Raw genomic sequence first — 23,538 nt, forward strand, 5'->3', positions numbered from 1 at the left:
TTGAAAATAGTGGTGGTATCCACATAATATTGAAGTGATGTCTTACGTAGTCTGAACTATATTCAGTACCAAATAAAGTCACGCTTAAAAGTGTGTGAAGACTGAATCCAAGAAGTCTTGGCATTGGATTTTACTGTATGAAATGTTTCATATTGAAAACACAAGATGACCTTTCTAATGAGCTGTATGAGAGGCGAATCTCCTCACTGTCACTGCCATAGCCTAGCATCCTCGTGAGAGTGAGCACATCGGGACAGCATGCCTGCTCTGGGGCGGTACAGGCTGGGCTGCCTGCCTCTCTGGCAGAGGCCAGTAGATAGAGTTCCTCGAAGCAGACTTTGCTGTCTTTTTACACTGTATGCGGTTTGGAAATGAATGTAAAAACGAACTGTGGGCATTTACCTTTCTGTGCCAGTTTGGCCTTTATTGCCTGAACCTTCTGCTGACCTGGGGGACAGTGCTGTCGTGGAGCCAGCACGGAACCTGCTGCAGAGAGATGCGATGTGCTGACATAGTGCTCGGTGGTCAGGTAAGGGGCTTGGCACCTTCTCGGAAGAAATCATGTCTAAGGGTGTGCGTCTCACGTAATCATGCCAGACTGGGGAAGAGCCAAGCAGGAAGACGGGCTGGAAGCGAGCTGCATTATCAAGAGTACCTTGGTGAGAGGATCAGTGTAAATCCTAATAGGTACAAAGACTTTCGTGTTTTTGCTTTGTCACAGATTTATTGAAAAACTTTGCTTCTGCTTCCATTTTTAGCATTTTGTTTCTGGTTTTCATTTTTAAACCCCCATTGCCTTTTAAACTTATGTGGTTTTCTTTCTTTTCCCTCCATCCCTCTGTCTTCGACTGCCCCCCAACTCATCCTCACACTGTCCCCTTCTTAAACATTTTTAAAGCCCTACCCCAGACATTGGAAATAGGTGACCTAAGCAGGAGAAAAAGTATAGTTTCTGATGTGGTATTAAGGGGTCTTCATTATCAACAAGTTGAAATAATTCTTGGAACACTAGACATCATTAATCGAACACTAAATTGTACCATGAAAATTCCTTAACTTCTCAAATATGAGCTTTAGTATAATCATGAGTAAATGTTCTGGTGATTATTTAGAGGCTTTTTTATATATCACATAAGTTTCTTTTTCTATAAAAAGATTGCCTCTTTCACAAAACCAAATGCTTGTCTGCCAGTATACTTTTCAGAGGGAACCCAGTTTTTCCTCTGTCTCTTTCCTTCACCCAGAGCCTTTCCCAGCATTCCTCAGTGAGAGCTGTGGAGGCCTGTGGTGTAGCACACCCGGTTGGTTTTAAACTTCGGTTCCATTTTAATTACAGCATCTCTGTCCACTTACCAGGTGTCTTGGTTTTGGGTGTATTGTTCATCCTTATCTTTGTTCAGGCAGAAATAGGAACGAGTCCTTTTGAATTTAAAATCTCTCCCAGAAGATGAACTACTTCAATGAGTAAAAGCTATGACTGTTTTATTCATAAAGGGGGTTGTCTGATACAAAGCAGCACTGTGTCTGTTCCCATCTTTGGTTTAAAAATATCTATCACTCTTCTAGACCCTAAAGCAGGAGAGCCTTCCTGTCGTTTCCCCTTTGCTTTTGTATGACCATGTTTTCTGTACCAATCAGTTGGGAAAGAAGAGAGCTTCTATTAACTGTTTTAGTTTTGCTTGTCTATTTAGCATTTCTTTTTGAGTCTCAAGATTTATGGAACAATAAATGTCATTTAATGCTGTGTGCTATTTTGAATTCCTCATAGGGTATTAGAAGTGGGATAAAAACATTTAAAAGCTCATCAAACTTGAAATTACACCAAGTGGTGTTGAGCATTAGTCTGTCCCAGTGAAACAAGTTAAATTATGGCACCAGCAAATTTGCTACTTTGTTTTTTTAATAGTAGGATGTATACATTTCAGTATAATAAATGTTTTCAGATTGTTTTGCAAATGTGTGTCTCATTTAAAAATCCCAGTTCCTGCCAGTGTCACAAGTCATGGAACTGAGAGGCTCCAGGTGTATGTTCTGAGGACAGGCCAGTCCGAATGTTATGTAAGAGGTGAGGCAGACCCAGGTTGTTGTTTTCTTTTCAGGTTGTTGTTTTCTCAAAGCTGCTGCAACTGAGGACATGTTATTCCAGTAACTTCCACACCTGAAGCAGAAGCAAATCTGATTTTCTTAATAGAGGTTCTCCTGTTTTATAAATGGGGTCATTGAGCAAAGAGTACAGTAGCTGTGATAGGTTGTGTCCTGGCTCAAAGGAGATAATGTATAGAAAGCCCTGGTCATTTACATAAAATAGAAACTGTAATTCATAATCACTGAAGCAGGTCAGTGTTACATGTTTTTTTTGTTTGTTTAAATAGCATCCTGCATCAGTTGTTTCTCCCCCACATGGTGGTGCAAATGTATATTTAAATTACTGCTGTGGTATACACACGATTTGTCGACCTCTGAATACCAGAGTGTACCCTAAAGCAGTGAAATCACCTGGGCTTGAATGATTACCCTGGTATTCCCATTAGACTGAGTTGCGGGGCTGTATAGGTATATGCCCTCTTCCTGGAATGCAGCTGAGGTATATCGTATCCTAAATGCTTCTAAAACGTCCATTTCGTAAGAGTACTGCCGGTCATGGGGAAAGAACACCTTGTTTTTGCTGTTTCACTTCGGCTTCTCGTGAGCTCTGGACTCTTCAGTCCAGGGAGTGGTTGCTAGGAAGGGTGGTGATGGTTCCTGATCTTAATTAATAAAGACCACAAATGTGGACAGCACAGGCAGAAACCAGATCATCGTGTCAGATTCTTAGGTAACAGTAGGAAGGTTGAGTTTGGAAAGTGGTTTTGCTTGGATTTATCTGCCATAGATTATAGCAATAAAACCCTCTGACTTAAGCACTGCAATGGTTTATTCATTTTTATATTTTGAGTCTAAAAGGTGCCAACACTCTACTGATCTGTAAAACTTTTGAATAGTCTGGTGTAACTTGATTTCTAAGATTTTAAAATAAATGTGGAAAAACTCACACGCACTCTACATGCGTCCTTTCATATTTTTAATGATTATGTTATAGGTAACTTAAGCCTTATTCAGTCCTATTGCCGTAAGACCCCCCCCCAAATCTTGTGAGCTATATGGCATGACTAGCTTTTCTCCTGTAATAAAACTGTGTGCTGTAGTGTACGCCAGAGCTTATAGTTCCAACCAGGCAACATGAACTCTGAGCTGATTGTGTAGTTTTTGGTTTTGGTCCCCAAAAGTGTATACAACAAGTTGACAGAAACAGAGGTGAAGACCCTGCTCCACCTGGTGTAGAGTCCTCATTTCTTTGGTGTGTCACAGAAACTTCTTACCATGCCTTCCATATACATCTCTCTATATAAACTAGCAGGTGTTATGATTTGCAGTACAGTCACTTTGACAAAGTTGCTATTTAATCTTCAAAGTGGAAAAGCCCTGCTGATCAAAATGGAATAGTCATGAATTGAAGTAGGCCACTGTCCTCAGTATCAGAAAGTCAACAGCTTGTCTTCTGCTCGGTTTGTGCTAACACTGGTGGTCTGTTTGAGGAATGCTGACCAAGCCCAGGGCAGGACTTTGTACCTAGGGAGGTACACCCGCCTCATTAAGAAATCGGTTTCTTGCAATGTCCTGGCTGTACTGAGACCACTCCCATCGTGTGTTTACAGACACGAGGCTTTGACTTGATTGTATCGCAGCAGACTAAAGGTCAGAACTATCACCAGTTACTGCAATCCCTACAGAAGTCTTTTACCTGTAAATACCTTTCCCAGTGGAGAACCGACAGATTTCGGTGACAGAGGAGCAGGTGGGGAAGACTGGTCTTCCTTGGAGTTGGGCCCACGCTGCTGTCAGAGAATGACACAACACCTGCACAGCCGATGTCCACTCCCTCCCACTGCTGTCGGCGGAGTGACAGGCGCAAAGTAGGCGTGCACTTTGACATGTGGGAGCTGAGCCTGGAAATAGAAGAGAAAGGGGAATAATCTTTGCACTGGTATTTTTGGGATTAGAGGCATAATCCAAGAAAAGCCTGAGGTTCTCCAGGTAGAAGCAGCTTCATTTTACTATTAGGCAGATAGTTGAAAAAGAATTTGTGGGGTAGGCTAGAGCTATTCCTGTTTACCTGACACATCCCCTAAAACAGCAGCTTCCAAAGACAAAGAAAAACTCTTAATACTCCTGCCCCTGGGTAGTCCCAACCCCGTATGCACAGTGAGGAGTTCTCACCAGCTGTAGCATCCTGGGCTGCTATGGGGTGTGAATGCAAAGTTAAAAACTTAAAGTGAATTCAAGAAAACAAGAAGATGAACTGTGTGTGGAAAGAAAGCCACTTTCCATTAAGCGCACTCACCTGGAAATTAGCCAAGACCACATTCTACCTCCTGCTGGTAATGACCTCAAGCCCCTTTCCGTATAAGGCGCTGATCACCAGACTACATGGAACCCGTCTGGAAGTGGAATCTTCCAGGCTGGGGTCTGATTAAGGAAGTTTTGAAGTCGGAGACACTTGTGTAACAGGTCAGTTTGCATAACTATGGGTTAGGACAGAATGTAGAACATGCATGTTGATTGTTGATGTATTGGTGCTTGCTTAGAAACTGCCAGGTGTGCTGACTCCTGCCCACACTTACCCGCATCCGCTTGATGCCTGCACGGGTGACCTGCTGGCAGTCGTACAGCTCCAGGCGCTCGAGGCCGCGGCAGTTCTCCAGGTGCTCCAGGGCCACGTCGGTGATGAGGAGGCAGTTGTCCAATTCCAGCACTCGCAGCCGCTCGTGGCCGCAGGTGCTGTTGCTCAGGTGCAAAATTCCATCATCTGTGATGAGCTCACAGTGGGACAGACTCTACAACAAGGAGAAAACAGAATTTTGCAAGACCCTCATTCCAATGCTTGTGGCCGAGGAAAAGCAGGGGAGCCGGCCTGCACAGTGTCCCAGAGCAGCCCTTTACCAACGGGATCGGACACAGCCTTCGCGCACTCTGGCCATGGGCTTGCTGCAGCTGGTCAGTGCTTTCTCTCCCCTTTGTGAATATAAAAGCAAATCAGAATTGCAGGGGATGATGGTCTGGTTCAAGGTGGCGTAAGAGGATCCTAAACTTACCTTCTTCCATCAACTGTCTATGGCTACATATGGAACAACTTCCTCCGAAAAAAAAAACTAAAAACTGGCTGGGTGGCACCTACACATTGGGCAGGTGATAGGGGCTAGGACACAATCTTGCCATAAACGCCCCTCCCAGGGCAGTAACCCAGCTAGAGGGAACCAAAACCCAGAGCTGCTCCCTGAGGAGTGAAGGGTTAAAACCCCACATTTGGCCCCCGACTTAAGACCTATACCTGAGAGGCCCCCAAAAGAACTAGCTTTGAAAACCAACAGGCTCACGCCACAAGACGAGAGCAGTCTGAGAAGCAGTTCTCAAAGGACTCAACAGCCCAGAGCCCAGCATGGAGATGGCCAGTTGAGGGGCACCAGCCTGAGGGGTAGGCATCTGATTAGACACCCATGTGGGGGTCCTGTGGAGTGCTCTCCTGTGATGGAGACTTACGGGGACCATCTTTGTGCCCTCCTGCCTTTCTCTGCCCAGAGGATGCCATTTTTTTTAAACTTTGGGTTTTTTTCTTTTCCTGGTGGGCACCGATGTCTATGCGCCCCCTCTGCCTCTCTCCAGCTGGTGAGCCCATTTTTGCACTCCTGCCAAGCACCATTATTTCTCTACACGTCTGGCGTCCTGATCTTACTTCTGGTGCCCCAGTTACTGTGGCTGCCACCAGGGGACACCTACATCTCCTGGCTCTGGTGGCCAGTGGGGCTTACACTGGTGGGCCCCACAGGACTGTAACCAACAGAGAGTTCTTGACCACCTGCCATCTCAAGGGCACAGCAAGAGCCAGCAGACCCAGGAAGCTCAGTCTCTCTGTGAAAGAGGCCTATTAGCTTACCATAACTGCCGCCTGGCGGGCAGGATCCTAACTGAATTCACATCTAAGGGCTGACTAATCCCTTCTAGAGACCTGGGAAGGCAGGGGCTATCTTTGCTCCCCCTCTGCCGTACCAAAAAACCATTAGGACTAACAAATTCAGGCAAGTTGCAAGATACAAAATCAGTATACAAAAATCTGTTGTTTTCTAAACACTAATAAATTATCAGAAAGAGAAATTAAGAAAACAATTCCATTTACATCTGTGTGGAAAAGAATAAGACACATAGAAATAAATTTAACCAGGATGGGAAAGGCCTCTATGCTGAAAACTGTTAGGCATGGATGAGAGAAACTGAACACACAAATTCCGTGCTGGAAAACTAACACTGTTAAAATGTTCGTACTGCCCAAAGCAATCTACAGATTCAGTGCAATCCCTATCAAAATTGCAATGGCATTTTTCACAAATGCCAACCCTAAATTGCATGGAACCACAAAAAAACCTGGTTAAGTCAGAGCAATCTTAAGCAGCACAAAGCTGGAGGCATTATGCTCCATGATTTCAAACTACATGGAAAGTTACAGAAATCAAAACAGTATGGTACTGGCATAAAAACAGACACACCTGATAGAATGGCTCTTCTGGAAAAGACAAGAAGTGTTGGTGAGGATGTGGGGAAAAAGGAACCCTTGTGCACTGGTGGGAATATAAATTGGTACAATTACTATTGAATACAGAAGGTTCATAAAATTAAAATTAGAACTATTAGGTAATCCTGCAATAACACTTGAGTATTCCAAGAAAATGAAAACACTAATTCAGAAAGATAATGCACCCCCACGATCACTGCAGCCTTACAACAGGCAAGATGTGGAAACAACCTAAGTGTCCGCCATTGGATAAATGCGTAAAGAAAATGTGAGATGTACACACAGTGGAATATTCTAATTCCTTTTCCACATATATGTATATGTGGAGAAGGAATTATACCTGTATCTATGTGCAGATAAGAAATGCAAATATAACACAAGGATGGCCTCCATCTTTCACCTGAGATTGTATCACTTTAACATGCTGGTTCTCTCTCTACCTGACATGATGAACAGGAAGCTGAGTGCAGTGGTAAGGACATGGGCCCCTAAATTAGGTTCATATCCTAAAGTGAAAGCATTAGAGACCCTGCCTCCCACATTAGCCCAGCTGATAGAGCTCTGAAACCAAGAATGATGATACCTTTACAGGAAGGAAACCCAGATTTCTGCGGTGGGAAGGTCCCCTCATCCCTAAGGGCCGAACAAGGTCACAACCACTCAGACTCACCAGGGCTTGCAGGTTAGGACAGTGAGTGGAGAGCTGGATGAGCGTGCTGTCGGTTATCTGGAGAGAGACGCGCTGTGTCAGTGTGGCTTCCACACCAGAACTTAACACCTAATCTGGCTTCTGAGCACGAGAATCAAGGTGCAAAAGAGGAAAGTTTAAGCACACTCGGGCAGGGAGCACCTCTGCATTGGCAACCTCAACTCTGCCCACTCTTGGACACGCAAAGCTGTTCTTCCATCTCTCCTGGAGCCCTAAGGGGGCCTAGGAACGGGACAAAGAGGGAGTGGGCAAGGAGGGTCCCCTGGGATTCTGTGTAGTCACCTCATCACTGAACATGCAAGTTTATTTCTCTCTGAAAATGGGGCGTGTTTGTTTTGTTTTTAATGTTTGGCAAAAGATGGAGCTATTCTGAACTCTCAGCTGTAGCTGGCTGATAACTGAGAACAGTCCAAAGTTTACACATGCCCTAGCCATGGCCTTCATGAGTTCCCAAGCCCTGACCCTACACTGGGGCAAGGAGGGTCCAAATAGTTGCCAGTTGGCATGCCTGGCTGTGCCTGGCTGGCTGGCAGGGACTGAGGGGGTCCACTCACCAGGATGCATTCTTCAAGATCCATCTTCTCCAGGTCGTGGCAATTCTGGAAGAGCCCACAGACATCCCTCGGCATGCGCTCAGTAGTGAGGGCAGCCCTGGTGGCTGGCCCTGGCCCTCCAAGTACTGGCCCAGTATCCCTGTTCTCTCCCGTTAGGGAATGTGCCCCATTCCTAATGTGACCTGCCAGCCAGCATTTCTGAGCAGGTGCCCTCTGAAGCACTCACTTGGAAGTGGGAATAGGGCTGCCCTGGCTGCATGTCTCACATCTTGGAAAGGTAGCTGCTCAGCCTTCACGGATGCCAGCTGCAGAACAGGTCCTTGGAGGGCATGGGGGTGGGGCGCTGAGCCATAGTGTGGGCAGGTAAGGGCTGGGGTGGGAGGAAGAGTATATCAGCATCGGGCCAGAGGGCCCCCATGGTGGTCTGCATTTGCAGGGCAGCGTGGAAGGCGGAGCAGAGGCCGAGCCCCGCCCAGAGAGGGGAAGCTGCTGAGAGGCAGAGCTGGAGTCTGAACAGGGAAGGGCATCTCCTCCCGGGGCGGGGGGGGGGGGGGGGGAGGCTCCTCCACTGGTCCCACCTGACCACGTGAGAGAGGTCTAGACCCGCTGCAAAACCCTTTACAGCGCCCTAGCTTCCTGACCAACTGGGGAAAAGGCCAAACACCCTGAGGACTATTCTACTTGGTGCCCGTCGCTTCTGAAGGGATTTCTGCACACTCCAAAACCACTCCAGGTCACTTTGAATGAGGGAGATGAATTAGAGTTTGGTTTTGTTTTTTAAAACCTCTGCCTTACCCGCGCTAGAAGTGTAAAGCCTGCATCAGTCAAATGGGAACACCGGGCAGCCTCCAAAATTCTGGGATAAGAAAGTAGCAACTGGTCAGCAACAGAAACACTCTATGGCACACACTCAGGTTCATTCTCCCTGACACACTGTTGGTGGGCAGTTTGGCACTACCCCCTATATCCCGAAATGAACTGGATGCCACACTGACCCACCCGACATCACCACAACCACTGCCCCTCCGCCAGCATCTATTCCACCCGCTGGCAAGCCGTTCCCCTCCTAAAGGGCGCCCTCCTGGTCAGCCCCCCACGCTGAGCTGCAAAGCAGAAGGCATGCCCACTCACTGAAGTCTCGGGCAGTTCAAAGCCAGCGCTGTGAGAGAGGCGTCCGTGAGGTTGCTGCAGCCGGAGAGGCAGAGGGCCTGCAGCCGGTGGCAGCCCCTGCAGATCTGCACCACGCCTTCGTCTGTAATGCGCTGGGAAGGAAAGCAGGAGGGAACGTCAGAGGCACAGGAAACACACAGGAGCAGCAGAAACCTGGGACCTGCTGCTGGCCCACTAGTTCAGGTGGCCAGTTACCAGCACTGTAGCCTAGTAATTTAAACAAAATACAGTGATGTGCACGGTAGACGTGTGTATATGTTATTTCTGCACAGCTTTAAAAATATTCTAGCATTACTGATGAGAGCAATATTTTAAAACTCCACTTCCCTTCCCAGATTCATTGGATTTTCAGGAAAAATTCATACACTTGTATGAAAAATCAGATTAAATAAGAGTTCATGAGACTTGGCTAAGTGACAATTTTTGGTTGAATTTCTATAGATTAATGCTTTAGTTATCTACCACTTAAGTCCTATGTGTCTATAGTATTTCTTCAAATGTTTAGAAAATAGAAAAATTAATTATTGATAAATGAACATTCAAAATAATAACTTTATTTAAATATATTAATTTATGTGGAAATAAACACGCACATTTATGTTATACTTCAAGTCACAGCCAGAGCTAGCCTACAAGGTCCGACTCTGAACAGTGCAGGCCCACAAGTCAATATACATCCCTAAGCTAGTTTCTCCTTTATCTCCCACTACCAAGGACTCTAAAGGTTTATGGCTCATTCACTAAATGCCAAATGCAAGGGATTTCTCCTCATTTTCTCAAGATCGATGCTTGCCTGACAAACCCAGTAGCTGTAGAAAGCACCCACTTCAGTTATCAATATCCACAGTGACAGTGGAGAAGGGACCGTGGTCACGGGCAGTGCAGAAGGGGCAAGAGCTTGTCACAAGCTAATGCTGACGGAAATTACACCTTGCTCTTGCATATGCTCTGTGTCTTTAAAGCATTTTCATATCTGCTATTCCTTTTTATCTACTGAGACAACATGAGAAGTGTCATCATCCCAAGTTTACAAGTTAAAAAAAGATCCTGAGACCTTACCGGGAATTGTTCAGGTTAGTGACAGCCTTCCTAATATCTTAAAATAATCAGCCGCCCCACCCATATCATTTGTAGGGGAAATGTCAGTGGCTTTGTATCAGCCTTCCTGATTGTTTAGATTGTTGTTTCACCTTGTGGCAAATGGACAGATCACAGAAGGACACAGGATAAGGCGATCATCCTGCCTGCCTGGGGTGCGCCAGGGGTGCCACAGCAGGTGCCTGAGGGAGCACAAAGCAGGAGATGTGCATGGGAAAGGCACGTTACTTACTGAGCATGACTGTAGGTTGAGGCTCACGAGCTCATGGCAGTAACTCTGAATGTGTTTTAGAGCTTCGTCTTCTAACTGAGTGGACAGAGAAAACAAAACGGATGGAGCCAGGTTAGAGAACAGCAGGGCACCAAGGAAAATGCAACAGCAAGACCCCGAATGAAGTGCCCACACCTAACTTTAGATAAAGGTAGAGAAACAAGCTGCCTCCACCCCTAGGTACCTGTGTGCAGCCCCTCAGGAGCAGGGCCTTCAGGCCTCGGCAGCCTCGCACCAGTGCCTCAATGCCATCCTTCGTGATCTGATCGCACCAAGAGAGGTTCAGGTACTCCAGGTTCCGGCAGCCCTCGCTGACAGAACAAGAAACAAAACTGCGCATGTGCAGTCTATCCCGTAGCAAATGTATTACCAACCTCGAGGTTAGTAGATCACAAGCAATGCAGGGGGTAGAGAACCTCTGTGACCGTTAGGTTTCAGACAACAAAGTGTTCATAGCTTTGGGTATTTCTCTTGACCACACACAACAGGTCCTCTTACCTGATCCCCTTTAAGGAGCTGTTGGTAATGGACACACAGGAGGTCAGATCCAGATGTTTCAGCTTGGAACAGAATCTGCTAAGACTGTAACATGTGCTGAAAAAGAGCAGAGGCACTAAAGATATTTTCAACCATGTTTCTCTCCTCTGTGTCTCCCCATAGCCAATTAGTCATCAAACTAATTTTCATTACTTACCTGTCAGTGATTTTTGTGCACCCATTGAGGTTTAAATGTTCAATGTTTCGGCAGTTTTGTGCAAAGGTCCTAAAATGAGAAAACATTTAAAAACTCCTTGCAATTTGCTTGGCAGCCACTAGAGGGCATGTGTGACCACTCACATTTTGAACAGTGCTCCTCAAACTTGAAATTTTATTGGGCAAAGTACACTTAACATGAGATCTATTCCCTTAAAATTTTACGTGTACAATATATTATTGTTAACTGTAAGTACTAGTGCTCCTCAAACTTTAATGTGCACATGAAAAAGCTGGGCTTCTTGTCCCAGGACAGGTTCTGAGGGTAGATCTAGGCAAATTCTTGAGTCTGTACTTCCAAGTTCTCAGGTGATGCCAGTGCCGCTGCTCTGGAGACTGCACTTTGAAGAGCAAAGCTCTAGACCAGCGATTTTCAATCTTTTTCACCTCATGACACACAAAACTAATTACTAAAATTCTGCGGCACACCAAAAAATATACTTTTTGCTGGCCTAACCAAGAAAATAGGTGTAATTCTGATTCATTCACACTGGACGGCTATTGCTGCACTGCTGTTATCATTTTTTTATTTGACTAACTATGCAAATGACCACAGAGAATTTAACAGAAGAAAAGCATGTGATATGCCTGGCTTATTTTTGCTGATGAAAACGTCAGCTACAGCGTGCGGGCACAGGGGGAGTCCCTGTGACTGGACTCACTTCAGGGAGGCGTCCCCAACCCCAATGCAGCCGCGCAGGCTGAGCTTCCGCAGGAACCCGCCGCATCGCTTCGAGATGTTCTCCACCACTCGGCCCTGGAACCAAGATGGGCAAAAAATTGTGCTTTTTTCATGCTGCTTAGTTAACAGGACAATCACCTGAAATTTAGGAAGTCTAGAAACTGGACTTTAATATTAAAGTTGTTTTAAAGTAAACTTTTCCCATTTGGTCAGGTTTACCACTCTTAAGTGGAGATATACATATTTCCAGATAAATATCCCAGAATCCTGGAATTATAAAAGGCTTTAAAGGTTATTTTATAGGTAATAAAACCGAGGGGCACTGAGAGGTTACATGGCTCTAATGGCTGAGTTAGAGCGACACCTCAGTGACATCTGCAGCCTCACTCCTGGGCCTGTGCTCCTTCCTGCCCTTTCTCCATTCCTGAGGGTGAATTAGAATCCTCAGTGGGTCTGAAAAGATCAGCAAATATTTTCCTATAGTCTCCTAATATTAAAGCAGTGAAGTAGGTGTTAATGAGGCAGGTGGGAGGCTTTAAGAAGCTGAGTGGTAAAACTCAGATTATAAATACGAACAAGGGAGGAAAGTAATGTGTTACTGATACAGAGCAAAGCAAAACACAAGCAGAATTCTGGTCTTGGTGCACGGAGATACCTTCCAGGTTTCCTCTCTATTCCACCTTTTGCCACCTTAATATTAAATCTAAATGCAACACAATAAAGGCAGGAAAGAGGGAGCAGTTCACTTATCTTTTCAAAGTCTTTGTCTAAAACACGGTTAACTTACCTCTACATCTGTCTGAAAGTTAAAAAGGTCTACTCTTTGCCAGTTGCTTCCATCCAGGGCTAAGATGTTCCAAGCCTGGGAGGCGGGAATAAAGGAGAAGGGATTGGAGTGGAAAAGATACATTTATTGAGACCATTAAAGAAAGTCTTGATTCAACCTTTGAATTTCCAAACTTGTATTCTTGATATACATTAAGTTGATCATCAAATATGGAATTATGACAACACTGTGTTATGTTAAATATAGAAGATGATTTTTAATTTTTAACTGTTTACTTGAACTGAAACCCAACCTCATTCTAATAAAGCTTCAGAGTTACTGATTAAAAATCTGGTTAATACCCTACCTTGGAAATCTGTGCACATCGGCACAAAGTTACTATATCCAAGAAGGAAAATATTCTAGAAAGAAAGGGAAAAAAACACAAAAAATGAGATGGTGTTAACGTGTCAGGACATCTGTAACTTGAAAGATACACTCTAATGCGCCATCTGGATAGATCATAAGGTTTTTTCAAGATTCTTCAATTTGCAACACACAAGTGTGCTATAATTTTACATACTACTGTGAAATATTCATGTTCCCAAGCTGTTTCAGACACACTATACAAATGCATGGAACTTGTGAAACTTTTATATCCCAAGGTCTAGGCATGGACATGAGACAGATGAGAACTTGTTCTATTCGAACACCAGCTCTGACCTCCCAGGAACTGAGCCTGGCGGGAGCGAAACCCTTCTCATTCTGATGCGCCGACACAGCGCACTGTGTAGAAGATGCACTAAACGGGCTCCGATGCCTGAGCCTCAAACAGTGTGGCCAAGAAAAGCTCCATGATATAACCTGCTTGGGCAGAAAGAGAGAACTCGAGGTCTCTAACTGACCAGTTATCTGTGAGTAAAGGCCAAGAAGCCACCGAAGACGGGAAAGATGGGGGAAAGAAAGGCAGAGAGAAGCAAACAGAAACTCAGTTAACAGCAGCAATGCCCCTGGAGGAAGCAGGAGCTGTCCCGGCAGGGGTCTCAGTCACGTCCTGACAGCCTGGCTGGGGAGGAGAGGAGATGCTGAGGACAGCGCAGTGGCAGATGGCTGTGTGTGCCTCAGTCCCGGGCGGTGGCGGGGAAAACAAACAAGTTTTCTAGAGAAGATAGGTGGATGGGATGAGGTCAGGGACACTAACAGGATCTCAAGTCTCTAGTCCTGAAGGTAAATATGAGAGTCTGTGCCTCTGTGTGGAAAGGGGAGAAGGCAAAGAGACACCTATAAGTTCTTCAAACTTGTTCAGAGGTAATAATCAGTGGTGAGTGGAAAACGCACAGGCTCGAGGAATAGTAATAAAGCAGCAGATGGCTGTACCTATGACGATGCACCCACAAGCAGCACCACAGGCGAGTGTCGGCATAAATACCATCCTAGAGGATAGGCTCCAGTCATTTTCTAGTAAATAGCAAAGGACAGACGCATAAGGGCTGCACTGACCTTAACAGACTCAATGAAACTTTGTACACAGGAAAATGCCAGTGGCTGAAAATGTGTCCTTAAGAGTGTGTGTGTGTGTGTGTGTGTGTGTGTGTGTGTAAACATATTTCAGGGTGTCCCCACACCTACACTGCCTCTGTGGGAAAGCATCTTGCCCCACAAGCCCTCCTGCCTCAAATGTCCTTGTTCTGTGCCATGTGACCATCCACAATGAGCCACAACTGACTGTCAGCTCCCTAAGAGACCAGGACCAGACAGAGAAACAAGCATGGTACAGCAGAACCATAGTTCATGTTGGGGCTGGGTCCTCAAGTACCAGCTGAAGGTGAAAAAGGAGTCGGTAAGTCCTCCTTGAAAATCCCGTATGAATGTACCTCCTTGGAGGCCACGTACTCCATCATCTCTTGGTAGTATAACAATAAAAACAGCACTGATTCTGCACTTCCTGTGCGCTAGCCACAGTGGGTGTTAGCCATTCAACTGTCACAGCGATGCGATGAGGTGCTACTACTGTCTGTTTCACAGGTAGGGACGCGAGCACAGTGAGGTCCAGTGACCTGCCCAGGCCACACAGACAGGAAGAGTGGAGCTGCTGTGTGGACCCGGGCAGTCTGGCTGGAGAGCCCGAGCCCGTGACCACTCTGCAAACTGCCTTAAAGTTTAACGCAGCTGTTTTCCCTCAGGAGTGGACCAGATGCTGTTTCTTCAGCTGAACAGCAGATGAAGTAGTCTGTTTAGTGAGCACGCTATATGGAAAACACGCAGCTTTAAACGCTGAAATCACAGGAACTGAAGCAAGGTGCTCCCACATTCAGACACATGAGAACCAACAGCTGGAACACAAGCTCGCTCCTCATGTCATCCTATGGTTACTGAATGAAAAGCAGGTTGGCTTTAGTATTTACATTATTTTCCCTCTTCCCAAAGCCCCCATGCCTCTATGTGGTTGAATGTGCACAAGTTCCTAGGCATGATAGGACTCCAAACTGCAGCCTAAGCCAAATTCCTGAATCACGTTTCAGTAAGTAAAATAAATGCCGAGTGACAGAGCCTGGGACATGGCAATAAAAAGAGATAGATAAAGGAGTTAGAATCATGGGATACTGACTCAAAACATTTCTTTCTGGAAATTACTTCCTACCTCAAATGTGGTAACTTTACCCTTAATTAGAAAAGCATTGCAGGCCCTGGCCAGGTAGCTCAGTTTGTTAGAGCATCGTCCATATTCGCCAGGGTTGTGGGTTCAATCTCCAGTCAGGGTCTATACAAGAATCAACCAATGATGCATAAGTGAGTGGAACAACAAATGGATATTTCTCTCTCTCCCTTTCTCTCTCTAAAATCAATGAATCAATCAATTTTTTTATTTGTTGTCTACCTCAGTCTCCATAAAACCATTTTAATTATGCAGATTTATAGTAAGTCTTGATGTCTGGTAATGTAAGTCCTTCAACTTTGTTCTTATACGTGAAGATCACTGTGGTTATTCCTGGCTATTCTTGGTTCTTTGAATTTCCACTTATGTTTTAGAATCAGCACATCAATTTCTACAAGAAAACTTGATGTAATTTTTCATGGGAATTCACTGAGTTTATAGGAACTTGGGGAGAATTCGGATCTTTACAATGTTAAGTCTTCCAATCCAGAAATGTACCAATAACTACAAGAAATGAAATCTACAGACCAGTCTCTCTTGGGAACATAATGCAGAAGTTTTATACAAATCCAGTGATATATAAAAAGATTTAACATATCATGGTCAAGTCAAACATTGATTTAACATTTTAAATCAATGTAATTCACATTAATAGAAGGTATAAAACTTTGTGCTATCTCAAAAGATGAACTGTGAGGCAATTATAAGAGATGTAACACACATATAATGGCAATACCAGAAGAAATGTTTGAGGCAATAATGGCTGAGAAGTTTTCAAATTTAATGACAGGCACCAAACCATAGAATTCAGGAAGCTCAGAGAACTCCAATCATGACTAATACTGGCCTATCATTTGCCTTTTTTATAAGATCCTCATTCAGTTTGGTATTAGGGTAATACTGGCCTTATTAAACTCCCTTTAACATATTCTAAAAAAATCAGCTACTTTGCTTCAAATATTACCCCTCCTACATTTTCTCTATATTCCTTGTCTATAATTTCCTTCATGTATATATTAAATCATCTAATCCCACCTCTGGGTCTCTCAACCTTTTCAATATTTCCATACCTTTATCCCTCCATGCTGAATTATGTATAAATTTCCCATCTCTATTTTCCAGTTCTCTAATTTCCTTTTCAGCTTCATCTAATAGATGGGGTTTTTTTGTTTTGTTTTTTGAATGTATCTTTATTGATTTCAGAGAGGAAAGGAGAGGGAGAGAGGGAGTTAGAAACATCAATGATGAGAGCCATTGATTGGCTGCCTCCTGCACACCCCCTACTGGGGATCGAGCCCACAACCTGGGCATGTGCCCTGACCGGGAATCGAAAAGCGATCTCCTAGATCCTAGGCCGACACTCAGCCACTGAGCCTTGCCTGGCTGGGCTAATAGATGTTTAATCCACTTACTCTTCTTTATGGTGGATCATTTCCTTAGGTAGCTTGTAATTTTCATCATGACCTCATTTTCATCTGATTATGCTATGTGGAAAGTTCATGCATCTTGTTTTTTGAAATGTCCCTATGAAATGTTTATATTTGATTCTGCCAGGTTCTCCCAAAGGTTTCATCCTCCTTGCATAAATCTGACCCCTCCTACATTTCTAAGCTTGGAATTTCTAAATCATGTATACATGAGACTAGATTTCTCAAGAAAGACTTTTCCCCTCCACCCAAAGTCCTAATCAGAAACAAGTTTTTGTTTGTTCTTTGTTCCCTTGCTTAATAGTTTTATCCAAATGTATGCATTCCTAAGCAATATACCATGTAGTTTTGCTTGATTTTGAATCTTATAAAAACAGTACATGCTGTATAGAGACTTCTGCAGCTAGCTTTTTTCCCCCACTCAGCATTATAATTCAGATTTATCCATGCCATCTGTGAGACTGTGGTACATTTCACTACACATTTATAATTCACATTAGACATTATATATCACATTATATTTATGATATTCCATATTACAGTTAATGAACATCTGGTTGTCTCCAGTAGTTTTGCTATTATGAACAGTGTTGCTATAGACATTCTTATACATGGCACCTAGTCACCAGGTGCACATTTGCAGAGCTTCCTTAGGGTACACCCAAAGTAGCAATGCTCAGTCACAGAATATGTCGGTGTCCAATCTTACAGGATAGTGAAACTGTTTCCTGGGTACACACCTCTACTTCATTTCCCAGCTCCCCTTGCAGGTACATGTAGCCACATAGCTGAGAGGCAGTGCCATGAAAAGTGAAAACCACATCTCAGAAGATACTTATTTTATAAAGTTAAGCAAAAGTAAACATATTGTTTAGCCAAATACATTTAAAATAAAAAAAATTCTTTAAAGAAGGGAATCATAAATACAAAGTTCTTGATAATATGAACATGATGGTGGGCAGGGAGAAAGGGCAGTGGGTGGATCAGCAATGAAGTGTATCATTAACCAAGAATTAGAAGTAATCCAATTCTGTAATCTAATTTAACTACAGTTAAAAAAAAAAAAAAAAAAGGCTGCAGTAATCATCCCTGTTTATACAGCTTTGCTAATACATCTGTTAGCAAATTCCTAGAAATGGAATTTGTGAATAAGTACATTTAGCATTTAGAAATTTTTCCCCAGTGGCCCCACAGAATGGTTACAAATATATTCTCACCTCTAAAGTACCCCAGAGTATCTGTCTCCTACCTCCTTGCCAAAACCTGGTATTACCAAACTTTGGTTTTTGCTAGTCAGATAGGCAACACTCATTATTTTGATTTGTACTTAGATATGAGCCTGATTGAGCATCTTTTTATACGATTACTGACCATTTGTATTTCTCCCTTTGTTCATATGTCTTCAAACCCTTTCTTTTTTGTTAAAGAGGTTTCTTTTGGTTTGTTCATTTTCATAGTTGTATTTATAGAATTAATAAATATGCAGTTGTATAACAGAATTAATCCACCTTATTATTAATCATTTTTAAGTTTTTTTCTTTATATGTTGGAGAATATAGCGCTTGTTCTTAATGTGTATCTGGTTATTTCAACTACCACTGTGCTATTTATCTTTGCCTCATTTTATTATTCATAGAGTCAAATTTACCAATCTTTTCAGCTATAACTACTGAACACAAAGTTTTTAAATTAACAGCTCTCTATAACATAACTTTCCTAGTTCTATTCTTCCTATTTGTAGAGTTTTATTGATGTTTCATGCCACCTCAGTGTAGATTAAAAAAATCCAAACGCATCATCAGAATTTTAATATATAAGCATCACCTCAATCCAGACTGAAGAAATTTTGCTGTTGCCATGATCTGGACTTAAATGCCAATCCTAAAATAGGACATAATGGTATGCAGAGGTAATAAAAAGGAAGGGCCTTTAAGCTTCTGTATCTGATTTCAACACATTAATTCAGTCCCATATTGCCTTTATGCGAGGTAAATACAACTATGAAAATGAACAAACCAAAAGAAACCTCTTTAACAAAAAAGAAAAATTCTTAAACTTGAATTTGCAGTATATACCCCCAAAAGATCATCTTACCTGTTCAGCTGTCATGGAATATATATAAAGTATCACAGACAACAGGAGGTGGAGGCACCAGTCCTTGAAAAAGTCCATGGAGTGCTCAAACCAACCAGCAGGCAAGGACATCACTCAACGATGCCCCAAGCAGGAATGAGCCCCTCACTGCACTGCTTCCCAAGGTCCCAAGATTACACATAAGCACTGGGCTGTAACTTAATGACTGCAACAAAACCCACAATGATTTTTGCCCATGGAATTGGCTTCTAAATTTTAGAAAAGGAAAATTTGGAAATTTATGCACCAGTCGTTTTATAATTTTCCCTGGAAAACTAGTAAAATTGGCAAATTAAATGTAATTGTGTGGTTGATTTCATTTGCCCAGAATTATTAGGCTTAGCAATCCTGATTGGGGTAATCAAACCATTCCTTCCTCAAGCCAACAAACACTGTTAGCACTTAGTGATGTCATATATCCACATAAAATTTAAAAGGAAAGAAAATTACAAACAGTGATTTAAGTTTTTTTAAAATGTCCCTAATAAGATATTTATTTCATTATTGTAACTAACAGAGCTTTGTCTTTTCAGAATGTTTTAAAATATTTATTCCCAATAAATTCAATAAAAATTAAAAATATATATATTTGCTGCATGTAGCACTCCCTACCTCTTGTGCAGTAGGACATGTGTTTTTATTTCATCATTAACATCTGAAAGCAACCTTAATAGAAGTAAAAACTTAAGGTCAAATTAATATTAAAATTTATAATGTGAGTTTTGGGCCAATATTTGACTCACATAAGACTCCTTTTCTCGAAGAGGAATGGTTCCTTCCAAGAGACTGCCTTTTGTATAATGCAAGATAATTATCAGTTGTGACAACACCACCACTAATCTGCTTAAGCCCTAGTAGTTGTCAGTTTAATATCAGATGGTTGTAAGCACTTTCCATTGAAATTGAATTAGTCCAGGTTGGTAAAGCATTGGGCTACATTAACTTAATAATCAGGTTCTTTACTGGGATACTGTTAGCAGTAGCATAAGTTAAGGTCCATATCAAGACAGCTTGCTTTTATCAGTTGTTTGCATTAAAACTGACCACACTGTCAAACAGCACTGATTAAGTATTCAGGCATTGCTATTAATTAATAACAATATGTTAACCTTTAGTTAACATTTATTAAATGACAGACACTCTAACAACTGGCAACAATCCCATGAGGTAGGAAATATTACTACTGCCATTTTATAGATGTGGGAAATCATGGCCCAGAGAGTTAAGTCACTTTGTAGTCACAACCAGTAAATGGGGAAAGCTGACATCTCAACCAAGCGTGGCTCCAAAAGTGATATAAACAATAACAATGAAGACAAGCATATATAATAACACCACAGCTCACTAATGGATATGTAGATTACAACAAATTAAATATCCCCGTTGTCATAAGCATTATGTAACTGACACACGGAAGAGTGAATTACAAGCTGTACTGTTCAACTGTGTGAGAGTGAAGGGTAGAGAGGGAGACTTGAACCCCTTTAAGTTATGAGTGAAAGCTAGGTAGAAAAAGCAAAATTGTAAAAATGTGCTAAGTAACACACTAAAAGTGGGTAGTAGAAGAAACCTGTGAGTTAATACTACTGGGTTGCCTTAAAACTAGCAAGGTGATTAGATGGAAAAAACTTAAAGGTTTTTGTGAGTGATTCAAAGTGACATAAAGAGATGAAAAGAGGCACATGAGCCCAGGCTGTGCTTGTGAATGGTTTCAAAGGGGGTGCTGAGGCTTCGCCAGATGTGCCCAGGAATGGAAGCTGGCAGAGAATGTAAGAGGGCGATAACAGATGTCAAAATGGCAAAGAAAATGGCCTTGGCTACAAGCGAGATTCTCATCAAGTCAGGGAATCCCACCTATTGGTGAAGGAAGATGGAAGGGGACCAGGAATTCTGCAAGAGCAGGAACAGTCTGCACTGTCACAAAGAAGTCTACATAGGAAGTAAAAATGTAAGCCCAGGACAGGCTGCAAATATGGAGACACCATTTAACTGAGCAAAAATAATCGACACCTGGGCTCCGTGAGGCAGAGACCGTTGCACCGCGCACTTGACTGTGGAATTAGCTGATGGTGAAGACGGCTGCTTGGGTAGCCTGGCTCAAACCCTTCACGAGCTTGCTTAGAAAGGTTAGCTAGGCAAGGGGAAAGCTACTATTACTGAGGTTAGAAAGTCTGAGAGCCCAGCTGGGCGTGGCTCAGCGGCTGAGCATTGACCTAGCATCCAAGCAATCAGGGTTCAGTTCCTGGTCAGGACACAGGCCCGGGTTTTGAGCTCAAGCCCCATTCAGGGGCGTGCAGGAGGCAGCCGATCAATGACTCTCTCATCATTGATGCTTCTATCTCTCTCTCTCTCTCCTTTCCTCTCTCTGAAATCAATAAAGATATATTAAAAAAAAAAAGTCTGAGAGCAAAAAGGCAGAAGTGATTTAAAAGCCAACAAAAATGAAAATACCACAAATGGCTAGAGTTAGTTTTGAGACTCGTGAGCCAGAGAAGACCTGTATGACAGCACTTTACAACTTAAATACCCCCTAAAGGCTCCAAAATAAGAACACGAGTGGGAATGCAAGCCCGGAAATAGATACATTATGCATATTTGCTCTCAAATGGCGATTCTTTTTGAAAAATGATCTATGTATGAGCCTTGTGGCATGATTCAAAACTGTAACTCCAGGATTCTTAGCAGCTGGCTCCACCATAGCTCTTTAAAAGAACTAAACTTCCTAAAACAGCAGGTCAGAAATCACACTAGCACAGAAAGTAATATAATCCCCTCCCCGCCTTTTTGGGGTCAATAGATAGTGTTCCATGGCTGAGCACAGTGTAAAAGCTACACCTACCAGAAGGGAAAACACAGAAAGTTAGCAGCCCCAGTCAGACGGCAGCGGCGTTCATGAGTGAGGTGGGGTTTAATCACCACAGCCCGGGGCCGAATGACTAAGATGGGTTTGCCTGGAGCTGGGTATGATACCCCAGAGTAAAAATGACATATTCATATTACAGCTTGATGTCTGTGCCAAAAAATGTTCAGCCCAAGAATGAAACACTGCACAATCCCAGGGGACACCATCCACTTGGAGCCTGTTGTGGATGTCCCTACAGTTGTCTCTAACAGCTGCCACCCTAGCCCGGCCATGCTGGTTCCAACGGCTTACTGTGCTTAACAGAGGCCTTGTGGGTTTATATGATATAGACCTTGTGGGTTTATATGATAAACATATCGTTCCTTCCTTGTTACCACTTGCTTAACTTTAAAATAGTCTAAAGTGCCAAAAATATTGTCTGATCCAAATATTTGTTTTATTGAAATAAAATATAGTTGATGTATTTTTCACATGATCCTGTCATGAGTAGAGTGAGCTCATGACAACAGTGACAGACAATGCCTGATGACTAATGAAACACCCACTGAAGCCCCTGAAATGTGATCGCCACCACAAATAAGCTAAGTCCCCACCCCATTTCTGGCTCAAGAAAAAAGTCTAGCATACTGGGGACAGCAAAGGTTAGTCACCTGTGGCATTTTCAGTGACTCTGTGGTGAACTACGACATGTAAACAAAACTCATACTCATTCCCCAAAAGACAGAATGAGATTTAGCACAGCCAGGGAATAGAGTCATGTAGCCAATCTCTTACTGTGTGTCAGCATTTCCCAAAATTGTTTCTGTGGAATATTAAAGGGGTTCCATGGTGAGTTTAAAATGCCACCACTATCCATCTGGGAGCATCACTATGCCTATTAGTTTACTAAGGCTCTGAGAAGTCATGCAGTGAAGAAATTGGTTTTGTTAACCTACTTAGTGTTTCCCATGCTTATTTGTTCACAAAACTTGGTTTTTTGTTTTGTTTGGTAGAACATCAGTGATATCAGAGGAGTTGGGGAAATGCCAATCAAAGATTACCATGTATATATGTATTAATTATTTGTAAACAATTAAAATGTAACATCCAAACTAAAATAAGATTTATCTGATGACTGCTGAGTACTAAAGGAAACTGCAGTGCGGTCAACAAATGTTGGTTGAGAGCTTTACTTGGTAAAATGACAAGGGAAATACCATTGACTACATATTCAGTGATAACAGAAACAAAGGACAAAAAGCCTATTTTATATAGTACTCACTGTCACTTAGCACATAATTCTCATAAAATGGACAAAAACGTATCAATATTTGGGCTGAGAATTTTAAATGCTCAGCAAGAACATAACTGTACGTATTTTAAAACCAATTTATTAGAAAACAACTAAATGTCTATGACTTCAGGAGCTCATAGCCTTAACAATAATCCCTCCTCGTGCTACCAACTACATTGGGATTAGGTACTGATACCAAAACAATGGCACCTACTGAAGATTATTACAATACTTACCACATTACAAAAAGAATCCAGACCAATGCTATGTACATACTTAGTACATTCTGGATTAGACCAAGTAAAATTTAACAACAAGCTGAACAGCATTCTATAAAACAAAAACAAAAAGTCAGTTAGGCTAATTGTGTCTGTTTTTCTGGGCTATGGACTCACAGTGAGAAAGAAGACTGTCTTGGAATTTGGTGACGGAATCAAATCTGAATTCTTTATCTAAAGTTTATCCACACTTACCTTAAAAGAAGTTCTTTTGGTAACTTTTTGTTAATAAGGCCTTCATCATTATTTGAGAAAACCTAAAAGGGGGGAAAAAGGGAAATTGTTAGTGTCCCTCAATCAA

The 23,538-nt window shown here is 42.7% G+C and overlaps 2 protein-coding genes across 6 annotated transcripts in view; one reads left to right on the top strand and one right to left on the bottom strand.

Moving 5' to 3' along the window:
* Positions 1-3,031, top strand: part of UBP1 (upstream binding protein 1) — a 36,763-nt gene extending 33,732 nt beyond the window's left edge. For both annotated transcript variants that reach the window (XM_087824884.1, XM_087824885.1), the window contains one exon: positions 1-3,031. In XM_087824884.1, coding sequence (XP_087681010.1) covers positions 1-38 — 38 coding nt within the window. In that variant the 3' untranslated portion in view covers positions 39-3,031.
* FBXL2 (F-box and leucine rich repeat protein 2) overlaps positions 2,921-23,538 on the bottom strand; it is a 25,342-nt gene continuing 4,724 nt past the window's right edge. The window contains exons 2-15 of one of the 4 annotated variants that reach the window (XM_087824889.1): positions 23,433-23,494; positions 12,975-13,029; positions 12,629-12,703; positions 11,822-11,916; positions 11,101-11,169; positions 10,905-11,000; positions 10,591-10,717; positions 10,368-10,442; positions 8,999-9,129; positions 8,663-8,723; positions 7,868-7,912; positions 7,275-7,331; positions 4,662-4,874; positions 2,921-3,986 (exon numbers count right to left, since the gene is read on the bottom strand). In XM_087824889.1, the coding sequence (XP_087681015.1) occupies positions 3,879-3,986; positions 4,662-4,874; positions 7,275-7,331; positions 7,868-7,912; positions 8,663-8,723; positions 8,999-9,129; positions 10,368-10,442; positions 10,591-10,717; positions 10,905-11,000; positions 11,101-11,169; positions 11,822-11,916; positions 12,629-12,703; positions 12,975-13,029; positions 23,433-23,494 (1,269 nt within the window). In that variant the 3' untranslated portion in view covers positions 2,921-3,878. Of the gene's footprint in view, positions 4,563-4,661; positions 4,875-7,274; positions 7,332-7,867; positions 7,913-8,662; positions 8,724-8,998; positions 9,130-10,367; positions 10,443-10,590; positions 10,718-10,904; positions 11,001-11,100; positions 11,170-11,821; positions 11,917-12,628; positions 12,704-12,974; positions 13,030-23,195; positions 23,290-23,432; positions 23,495-23,538 lie in introns of all 4 variants that reach the window. The other 3 variants (XM_087824887.1, XM_087824888.1, XM_087824890.1) reach the window with 3 other exon arrangements.

This window comes from Miniopterus natalensis, chromosome 15 (genome assembly GCF_054644295.1).
Source record: "Miniopterus natalensis isolate mMinNat1 chromosome 15, mMinNat1.hap1, whole genome shotgun sequence".
NCBI lineage: Eukaryota > Metazoa > Chordata > Mammalia > Chiroptera > Miniopteridae > Miniopterus > Miniopterus natalensis.